This window comes from Arachis stenosperma, chromosome 6, assembly GCF_014773155.1.
Source record: "Arachis stenosperma cultivar V10309 chromosome 6, arast.V10309.gnm1.PFL2, whole genome shotgun sequence".
Lineage (NCBI taxonomy): Eukaryota > Viridiplantae > Streptophyta > Magnoliopsida > Fabales > Fabaceae > Arachis > Arachis stenosperma.
The window spans coordinates 145,145,044-145,156,369 of record NC_080382.1 but is presented as its reverse complement, the minus strand read 5'-3'; the positions used below and the strand labels follow the sequence as shown (position 1 = coordinate 145,156,369).

At 26.4% G+C, this 11,326-nt stretch overlaps 1 protein-coding gene across 2 annotated transcripts; it reads left to right on the top strand.

Moving 5' to 3' along the window:
- The first annotated feature begins 4,857 nt into the window (after nucleotides 1-4,857).
- On the top strand, nucleotides 4,858-11,322 carry LOC130935067 (serine carboxypeptidase 1-like). Of its 2 annotated transcripts, XM_057864627.1 has the most exons (9): nucleotides 4,858-4,998; nucleotides 5,176-5,316; nucleotides 8,018-8,125; nucleotides 9,202-9,485; nucleotides 9,561-9,803; nucleotides 10,193-10,299; nucleotides 10,471-10,557; nucleotides 10,680-10,785; nucleotides 10,924-11,322. In XM_057864627.1, the coding sequence occupies exons 1-9, from the start codon at nucleotides 4,908-4,910 to the stop codon at nucleotides 11,065-11,067; spliced, it is 1,311 nt and encodes a 436-aa protein (XP_057720610.1). In that variant the 5' UTR covers nucleotides 4,858-4,907; the 3' UTR covers nucleotides 11,068-11,322. The 2 variants fall into 2 exon arrangements, with proteins under 2 accessions (XP_057720610.1, XP_057720609.1); XM_057864626.1 differs by having other exon boundaries at nucleotides 4,858-5,316; nucleotides 10,924-11,321.
- The last annotated feature ends 4 nt before the right edge of the window (nucleotides 11,323-11,326 follow it).

The following is an 11,326-nucleotide window of genomic DNA, read 5'->3' as shown; positions in this document are numbered from 1 at the left end:
AAAATATTCTCTCTAGTTAGCTTCACTAATTTATTTAAATAAGTATTGCAAGTCCGAATTTCGTCTTATATATACAGTAACTCATTGTCTATGTATCCCATGTTGTATTCCATATTCGTATTAATGTTTGTGCATCATAGGATATAAAAAAAGATTTAGGAAAAAGAGAGAAACAAAAATATTTCAAGCAAAAATGAAAATGTATTTGAATGTTTATAATTGATATTTTAAAAAAAAAAATAAAATTGTAAAGAAAAAGATAACACTTTGAAAAAAAAACCTAATTGGCCACACAGAATTGCTTTTAGAAGATCATCTCCGAATATAATGAGGTCCACAATTCCATTAGCCTTGATTGCTCATTTCTTAGCAGGTAAATCTTATGATTGATATTCATTTCTTAGTTTTTTTTTTTTTATGGAAACAAATATATTCATAATTTGCTTTTCAATATATATTAGATTTTTAAAGTTGCATAATTATATTTTGCTTAAAATAGTTTTTTTTTTGGCAAATTTAATTTTGATTATATTTTATAATTAGTCATTATGATCAAGCTAATTAACCTGACTGAGCTATATATGTTGTAAATCTCCTCAGCAATTGAATCAAATTATATTAAATTTTAAATTTAATTTTTGAACATTTTTATGCAATCATGATTTTTTTTCCTAAGAATTCCAAAACATGTGGACATGTATGTGCAGTTAATAATAATTGATTAATGTACACACAAAAAAAGCATAAAAAATCTAAGAATGCAATGCAAATAGGTGCCTACATCATCGAAACATAAGCATCAAATGCCATTTTAAGATCTGGTTTTATTAAGTTCACTATCATTATTGGGTACCAAATAATTGCCAAGAAAAAACAACTCATCATCATAATGCTATTTTGCTTTTATAATTGACACAGTGCTCCCTCTTTAATTTGATAGGACTTGTTTTGTCCATGTTCATAACATTGCTTAATCACCGACCCTTCATTCTTTAATAAAGCATTTTTTTTATTAAGAACACACAAAATGAAGAAGAAAATTTCAAAATGACAAATGGTTTCTAACTTTCTATATGGCAACTCGTCATTACGAGCGACACAATTTATTTATTTCGTATTAATGATGCAAGTTTCATTTTCTTGGTTTTATTTTGTCCTAATTAATTAGCGTTCACGCAACAATAATGGATCGTTAATTGAAGTCTAAAGTAATAATCAAAATTTATAAGACAGGTTTCATGTCAGTGTTTAATTAAGCTCCTATAAAAATCAATGTGTGTAGTTTAATGATTAATTGGTTTGAGTAGTTTAATGATTAATTGGTTTGTCGAAAGTCAGAATTTTATTTTATATATACAATAATTTATTAATTAATAAAAAATTTCTTAAATGTAATTTAAATCTACAGAAAATTAATTATTAAATTCCTGAATGAAAAAATATCGTAAAAAAAAATTAAGCTGCTATAAAATAAAAAGCCTTCTTCGTGTGAAAGAACTCAAAACTGAAATTAATTATTTAATTTGAATTTGATACGATTTTAAATCAATTTAGTTTTGTAAGTTTAGTGTGCAACTGGGTCATTTTAGACTTGAACTAGAGTCTTCTCGTCCGTAAAATAAATCAGCGCACATTCGTACCTATGGTCCAATCCAATTAATTGGGGAAAAAATTAATAAATTTTTTTTCGGGAGCGATTCATCATTCTTCCCTAGTGTAACATATAACTATTTGCAGTACTGCGCCTTCCAAGTATGTTTGTTCCTCCTTTTTTTTTAACATGGCAAATTTTTGTAAAAAAATTCGGATAAAAAAAAAAAAGAAGACGTTAAGAGACAAAGAAGCCGTTAAGAGACCCTTCTAGTTGTGTCTAAGATCTCTTTTTAAACTTTGCTTCCATTTCAAGTTAAGAAATAAATAATAAATAGATACATTCTATTGCACTCGTCATAGGCGTTCGTAGTGAGTGAGAAAGGGAGTCGAAGACCAAAAAATGAGTTATTTATCAGTTAAGCATTCTATTCTTCTTACTGCTAAATCTAATCTCCTAATCCAAAAAAATAAAAAAAATTTAAAGTTCTTCTAATCTAATATAATATATTATAAAAATAGCATTGATAATTTAATATACTTTACCATATTTTCGTATTCAAAATTAAATTTCTCTGTGGTCACGTCGAAGAAATTTAATTGATGATCAAATGTCATATAAAACAAATCATAGTATGGAATGGAGAAAAAATGAAAACCTAGCACTTAATTAAAAAGAAAAATTATTAAATATGATAATAAATTTTTATGTTTTTATACATACATACATCTATATATATCACACTGACACTAAATAATGTATTTTAAGAGAATATATTCTTTTGCAAACCGAATTAGTAGGATCTCTAGTTAAATATAAAAAAATTTCCATTTTTTTCTTGGTGAAAAGAAATAGTAAGGAAGACTAAATTTTAATAAACTATAAATGAATTATAGTGTTATTATATTAGAGTGAATATCTTATTAGATCTCTGATAAATATTTCGAAAAGACAATAAGATCTTTAATAAAAAAAATCTAGCTCAGTTTTTTATCTTTGTTTTTTAGGATTGATTAGTTTATGTACAAAAAAAATAATATTGACTTTTTTTATACAGAAACTAATCAATCCTATAAAAATAAAATTCAAAAAAATAAAATTAAATATTTTTTTTATCAAAAACCTTATTATCTTTTGAAATAATTGTCAGAATTTTTTAAGATTTTTTCTCTATTATATATGTGCATGTAACATCAATAGTAAATTGAGTACCACAAACCACATCACGCGAGAATATGTCTTTTTCATAATCACTTTTAATTTATTATTTAGCGGCACATGCAAAAGGTAATTGGCAATTTCTCCTTGTTAGGTATATTTTTTGGTACTTTCTTAGGCATAAGATTATTCTTCAACGATAAGTGGATAGTATTTATTATCTATCTTAATAAATTTAAATTAAAATACAAATATATAATAATGTATATCCACTTCCTGCTTAAGTTCATATACATGCACTTGTTCTTTTCTTTCTATTAATTCTCTAAATTAAGTTATCTATTAAGTAGTGTGTATATATGGTAGTTGTTTTAATTTCTTGAGATAAGTTTCTTTATATTTAGATTCTATCGCACCTTTTCTCTACGTATAGAAATATTCATCTTTAGAAATTAGAATATAATAATGACTAATCTTTCGTTAATTTGTAGGTATATATACGTGTTTTTTAATTTTAATGTTGCATGCAATTGTGTATAATAGATGGATGAGATAAAAGACGATATTTGTAATGTTATGAGACTAAAAGAATTGGAGGGACTGTTTTTTTTTTTCTTTTGTACAGTGGTATTTATAAATCGTATATATTGTCTAATTTACATTATTTAACTTAAAAAAATCGTAAATTAAATAGTTTGATTTGTATTTTTTAAAAAATAAAAAATATATTAAAATCGAATCTTCTAATTTTTGTTTTTAAAAATAAAAAAAAATATAAATATAAATCGAATTTTATCCTCTGATTTATAGTTTGTTTTTCTCTTTAAACAAATCTAATTTGATTAATATCAATTTTTTTTTAAAAATAATACCATATAAAAAAAATTCAAACTTCCAATAATAACATATTACATTAGTCAATGTAGACTTACATAAGCTCATCTTTTTAGCTGTCGTTAGATAACATGCAATATGCTTAATTAATATTGACTAAGTGTTTAATTATAACATATAGCTAGGCATTACTTTTTTATTTATTGAAAAATTAATACAATTTAAATTGAAAGGAATGAAGGCTCACCATCCCGAATTTTGAAGTTTAATAAGTATTTATAATGTTGATATTTAAAGATTATATTCATGACCCTTGAAAAAAAGTCCAAGAATTAGAACTTAAGTCACATCAATTCACAAAGCTGAACTACTGCTGAACATCTGAATTGGTTAAAATAATGTGCAATACCTAATTAATTAAGGATTTTTTGCCATTATAAACACTACTAAGTCAGACTTTTATTCGTTCTTTATAAAATTAATAAAAGTGATATGCGATATATAATTTAGTTAAAAATAAAAAGAAAAAAAAATCTTATGTAAAAATTAAATAAATTTAAAAGAGACTCTTATTTAAAAAGAAATATTAGGAATATAATTATTCATGTTGTCTCTTTTTATTAGCTTAAATTTTTAGAAGAAGTAATTTCATGACATAATATTAAAACTGTATGTACAAAAAGTTTAGAGTTCAATCTTTAGATATTATTTTTATAATCGGGATAAAATAGTTTAAACTGAATTGATATAACTAATTAACTTTATATGTAACTCTTTAAAATAATAAAAAATAAAGTTATTTTTATAATGGATAAAATAGTTTAAACTGAATTGATATAACTAATTAACTTTATATGCAACTCTTTAAAATAATAAAAAATAAAGTTGAGATTTGATTAATTATTTAATTATTATGTATTAACAATATAAAAATATTATTTTACTCTATCAATGAATCCCGTTCAACACTTTAAATAAAAGATTTTTAAATAATAAATTAGAGAATTAACTCTATATATATATATGATTGAATAACAATATAAAATAATATATAATAGAATCTATTATTATGCTATAGTGATTATTATATAACTTTGTTAACATTTTAAATTGAGATAATATTTTTTTATATTTTTTAATTTTATTTTTTAAATTAAAAGTATTTTTAATATTAATATAATAAAATATTATTCTAAACTTTTAGAATATTTTTTAAATATTATCAAACTTATATAGCCACCATATATGTATATGATTGAAGTTAACATAGAACACAAGAAACAATACACAGTACACTTACTCCAACATAACATAAAGAGAAGAGATGAATCTTATGATGATATCTTTGAAACTACTTTTGTTCATGAATTTGTCCATCATCATCACCACATGCAAGGCCAATCCTAAGCAACAAGGTGAACACCTCTCTAAGTTCATTCATTCAAAGAGGTCTCAAAATAATAATAACAACAATCCATCATCATCATCATCATCATTGGAAGCTTTCCTTTCTCATCTTCCACAACTACATGTTGATGATGATGATGAACAATCTAAGCTTAAAGAAGATGATAAAGTTGAAGGTCTACCAGGACAACCTGAAGGAGTGGATTTTGATCAATATGCTGGCTATATAACTCTTGATGCAAACAAAGGGAAAGCACTCTTCTACTACTTTGTTGAGTCACCCCAAAATTCTTCCACCAACCCTCTTCTTCTATGGCTCAATGGAGGTATATGTTTCATCCAATTTTAACTCTCAATAACTTAGTTTAATAATATATATTTAGTTAATATATATTTACTCCTTTGAATTAAGCTAAGAGTTTAATTTTAATATATTGACAGTGTAAAACATTTTATATAGTCAGTCGTAAATCTCACTTCTATTTTTTTGGATGATAATTTACATAATTAATGTAAAAAGTAGTTATTTTTACTAATATGAAACTATGTAATTAGATGCACATGTAAAATTATCTTACACTAATAATCCATCAAAATTAAATTTTTTAAGTTAATAATATATATTTAAAGAGATGTAAAAACTCAGGTGCAGTCAACTTCACGTGAAGTTGATAACTGAGAGCCGTTAGATAAAAATTTAGTTACATCACTCAAATTATTTAACGACTCTCAACTATCAACTTTACGAAAGTTGACTGCACATTATTTTCACTTGAAAAAAAAAGAGATAATACTCAATTTGGTCCCTGAACTTACACGCAAGTCTCAATTTAGTCCCTGAGGTTTCAATTGCCTCTATTTAGTCCCCGGAGTTTATAAACGTGCCTCGTATTAGTCCCTGACAACATTTTTAGTATAAAAACGTTAATAGAGCGCTGTTGTAGACTATCACATGTCACGTTAAAACTTGTAAAATGATGCAATTTTGGTTTTGACATTTAAGTAGCTCAAAAACAGCATCGTATTACTTATTTTGTTAGGTAAAATTTTAATAAACACCATTTAGGATGTTGTTTTTGGGTTATTTGAGTGTCAAAACGAAATCGACACTATTTTACAAAGTTTACCGTGGCATCTGGCTGTCACAACAGTGTTCCGTTAACATTTGTACGTTGAAAATTGTTTCAAGGACTAACATGAGTTCTGTTCACAAAGTTTGGGGACTAAATAGAGGCAATTAAAACTTCAGGGACTAAATTGAATCTCGCGTGTAAGTTCAGGGACCAAATTGAGTATTATCTCAAAAAAAAACATATATGATGAGGATTGAATAGTTTTGATTCTTGAATAGGATAGTTAGTGACCCCACTCCAAATATTCCTTAGCCAAACACGGAAACACGACCATGATGATTGATGAGTTGTTATATCCTAATAAAAAATAACTATATAATTTTGGGGAATATTAGGAAGCAAATATTAGTAATGGAAAAAATAAAAAATTAATTAATGTTAACTCAAACATAAGATAAATATATATTAAAAAAAATGTTATTCCACCACTAAGCTAATTGTTACTATTTGATTACATGATTCATTATTCCTAATCTATGGCCTAACTTGAACCCATTAATATTGCAAATGGAATTCCAACACGAAAGCAATTATTCATGTCTACCACAGAACATGATAATATAATGCATATGTGTGACTTCATTGATCACACACAAGTGGATCTCTCATTGGTTCTTGAGGTTCTATATATGCCTCTCACTTCTTTTGCATCATTAATTAGAAATTGAGAAATGATGCATGGTAAAAAAATTAATTTGTTTTATTTTTTGGAAAAGTTTTGGTAAAACATATTTGCTATTCAATATCGCATCAATATTCACATGTTTAATGTTAAATGGAATATGACTTTTTTATATGTGGACTTTATTTAAGATTCAGTTTTAATGTATTAACAATATAAAATTTGTTACATTATTGTCTAACTAAATTCTTTAGATAATTATTTAAATAATAAATATTTTTTTATAATTTTAAATATCTAATAAACATAGTTATTAACCAAATTTTTTAAAATAAAATAATAAAACTAATATTGTTAAAAGTAAAATATTATTCAAAATATATAATTAAATATTGTCCAAATCTCTATTATTCAAATATATCAATTAAATATTATTTAAATTATAATTTAAAATAAAACAAACATTTCAAATATAAATACAAAAATAATATTTCAAATTGAATGATCATCTTAAAATAAAAAAATTTGCCGGACAAGTCTATTCCACTCCATTAAAATTCACCAAAATTTATATATTAGTCGTACAAATTAAACGAATTTTTTTATTATAATAATTTTAAATTTTTAGTCCATCCAAATTTTTTTTAACGAGTTATACAAATCGACCTGACGAATTTAGGTCCATTTGATGCCCTACTCATATATGTGTATCTATAAAGAATAGGGCTATAGAATCTCTCCTTTCAATGTCATATTTGGCAATATTAATTGTCTATTGTCACAGCAAACAAAGAAAAGAATAAAAATAAAATAAAAGGCTATAGTTATTATCAGCCGACTTTAGGCCCATATTATTTTACTGATTACATATTTAAATTAATTTTCAAAAAATTTTAGATCGAGTATTTTAATTTTTTATTCTAAAATTTTCGACACAAATTGATCTCTTCTTAAAAAAATTATTTTGTAATAAAATTTGTTAACTAATACATATATTAAGCGTTTTTTTTTAAATATAAGAGGAATCAATGAAAATAACCGCTATATCACTCGGATTTGAATCTTTTAAAGTTTAAATTTCACTTTAGAGAATAAAGTGTGATATTTTATTCTTAAATACTTTCTTTTTCATATTTATTTTTTGTTCTACCTATAAAATTAATAGTAAAAAATCACACTTTACTCTTTAAAGTAAAATTCAAACTTTAGAAGATCCAAATCCCACTCTAAAACTTGCAATGTATAATATGTTCATGAAAAATGCATATACAGGGCCAGGGTGCTCTTCTCTGGGGTTTGGAGCAATGGAAGAATTGGGACCTTTTAGAATCAATAGTGATGGAAGAACACTTTACAGAAATCCATATTCATGGAACAATGGTAAGCATTCATTATTATTAGCAAAGGTTGAATTTTCCTTCTTCTTTTTTTTGTTTTTGTTTTTTCTCCTCTTGTTTTAATATCATACGGTTTGTTAGGATAAACAAAAAAAATTGTAATCATATAGAAAATAACAGTGAAAGATGAATTTTTGTTTCTAAATAAATTAAAACAAATATTTACATATCAAATTTGTTCCTATATGTGTGACTCAGAATGTTGAGTTGATGTACATCGATTACCAAACAGAGAGAATAATGTTGTATTTTTTTATTATTTGGATTTTAATTTTATATATTTATATAATTATTAACTGATCATATGATTCGACCAAGGATTCGTAGGTTGATTGGACAATTGATTTAGGAGAAATATTATTTGTACATTAAAATCAGTTTCTAATGTATTTATGTATAAATATATGTGTGGTTTAATTTATTTTCAATGTGTATTTATATTCCGATATGTATTTTATACTAATAACTTATTTTAATGATTGATTTTGATATACATATAGCATAATCCTTGATTTAGTGACCTAATAAATTAGTTCAGTCAATTGATGATTGGATTTTAATAATTATGATCTATATTATAAAATCACTTTAAAACGTTAAAATTTTTAGATAAATAAATATAATAGAATAATGCTCCATGGCGCAAATATTATCGGTTTTGACTAGTAATAATTTATACTCATATTCATAGAGATGTTACACACAAAAAAAATAATAATTTGCACTTATAATTATAAAAAATTTATACAGATGAATTAATATAATTTATATCTATATTTTTTAAAATTTACATACATAAATTAATAAAATTTATTTATTAAAAATAATTTAATAGGTGAAAACTCAAGTACAGTTGACTTCACGTGAAGTTGATAGTTTAAAGTTGTTAAATAAAAATTTAGTCAAATCAGTCAAATCAATTTCATGTTAAGTCGATTCCACCTAAGTTTTCACCATTTAACAAATTCGCTATAACACGTGTTTATTGAGTGACCAGAGTCATACTCATAAACACAGATCAAAACTAAGGATGGTTTTGTTGTATGTAAAACATGGCAGTTGCAAACGTGATTTTCCTAGAATCACCAGCAGGTGTTGGATTTTCATATTCAAACACTTCCTCGGACTATGCTAAAATTGGCGACAGCATCACCGCCTTGGATTCTTACACATTCCTTGTGAAGTGGCTTGAGAGATTCCCACACTACAAAACACGTGACTTCTTCATAACTGGAGAAAGCTATGCTGGCCATTATGTCCCTCAGCTTGCTCACACTATTCTCTCATATAATAACATTGCAGCGTCAAATCATCAAACAGTTATCAACTTAAAAGGAATTGCGGTTAGTCAACACTCAACACACACATACACATTTATATTCGACGAATTTAATTTTAATACACTGATAGTATTGCAGGTTGGAAATGGATGGATAGATGATAATTTGTGTACAAAGGGTATGTATGATTATTATTGGTCACATGCTCTAAGCTCTGACGAATCACATTCTGGAATTGAAAAAAATTGTGACTATGTTAGCGGTAATTTCTCTAATGAATGCATCAAATATATGAACATGGCTGATGTTGAAGTTGGTGATATTGACATATACAACATATATGCTCCACTTTGTGATTCTTCATCTTCATCACAATCTCCTGTAAGTTGTAGTATCTCATGTTAATTGGTTAATTAAAAAAAGGTGATTTTTTTTTTAATGAACGGTAATTACTAATATATTTAGGCAAGTTATTTTCATCAATTGTAACCAAACAACTTTCATCTTCTAATAACCAACTTGGGTTGGTCGAGTGGTCAGTTCACTTGTCCGCTTAAGCAAATGTCGGGGGTTCGAATACCGCCTTGTGCATGTAGCAACTCATTAGCCAGTGGCAATCCCTTAAATGGAGCTCAGATTCGCGACGGATTAGTTTTTGACCTGTCGGGTTGGGGGATACCGTGGGAAACCAAAAAAAAACTTTCATCTTCTAATTACATCTCAACTTTCATGCTTTATATGTGTCAATGAAACCATATCCAACATTGTAGGGCAATGATTTCGACCCTTGTTCTGATCATTACACAAAGTCCTACTTGAATCTCCCAGAAGTTCAAAAGGCCCTTCATGCTAAAGCCACAAATTGGTCTTCTTGCAGGTATCCAATTGGTTCATTTGAGTTATCTATAAAAAATCTTATATATACTGTATAAAAGAAAAAATAGACAATTAAACCTATTTCTCGATTCAATAGAAACCTCCCATAATAATGCCATAATCACAACATCAATTATACTCCATGAATTCCTTTTATCTGTCATAATCACAGCCTGGTGGGATGGACGGATAGTCCAGCAAGTATTCTACCAACTATAAATAGATTAATATCAAGTAACATAAGCATCTGGATTTATAGGTAAGACACTAGTTTTCATTTACTACTTGAATTCAAGATATACAATGATTTAATGAAGGCTTTGCTTCATGTATGACATTATTTATTGTTGTTGTTGTTATTTATTTATTAATGTAATGCAGTGGCGACACAGATGGTCGAGTTCCCATAACTTCATCTAGGTATTCAATAAATGCCCTCAAACTTCCAGTACAGACACCTTGGCGTTCATGGTATTCTGCCAATCAGGTGATTAATTTAGAATTATATTAATTAATAATATATCAACATTATTTTAATATTGATAGGCCATTATGTATCTATCCTTGTCTATATAGAACCTTAGAGGTTGCAATTAGGTGACATAATTACATGCAAAATATGCAGGTTGGAGGATATGTTGTTGGGTATAAAGGGCTCACTCTTGTAAGTGTAAGAGGAGCAGGGCACACTGTTCCAAGCTACCAACCTCAGAGGGCTCTAACCATGATCTCATATTTTCTCAATGGAGAACTTCCACCAAAGAATTAAAATTCTCTAAAGTATATTGGTTAGGAAAAAATTGATGTGAAGTCTTGGTAGATAAGTCTCATGCCTAATTCAGGGGGAAAAGATAAACAAAAAATAGAATGGCTCCTACTGTGTGTTTAAAAAGAGTATAAATAATTCATTTCACTGCTTATTTCAAAGGATATTTAACATACCCAATATGCACACGAATTCCAATGAAAGAACCTGAAGTTTCTTAGAAAAGACGAAAATGAATGATTGACTGATATGTAGGATCTGA

Bases quoted from the DNA above. Each gene is read 5' to 3' on its own strand.
- LOC130935067 (XM_057864626.1), top strand. From the start codon at position 4,908: ATGAATCTTATGATGATATCTTTGAAACTACTTTTGTTCATGAATTTG. The intron at 10,300-10,470 runs GTATCCAATTGG...TCATAATCACAG, and splicing joins ACAAATTGGTCTTCTTGCAG to CCTGGTGGGATGGACGGATA. The intron at 10,558-10,679 runs GTAAGACACTAG...AATGTAATGCAG, and splicing joins ATAAGCATCTGGATTTATAG to TGGCGACACAGATGGTCGAG.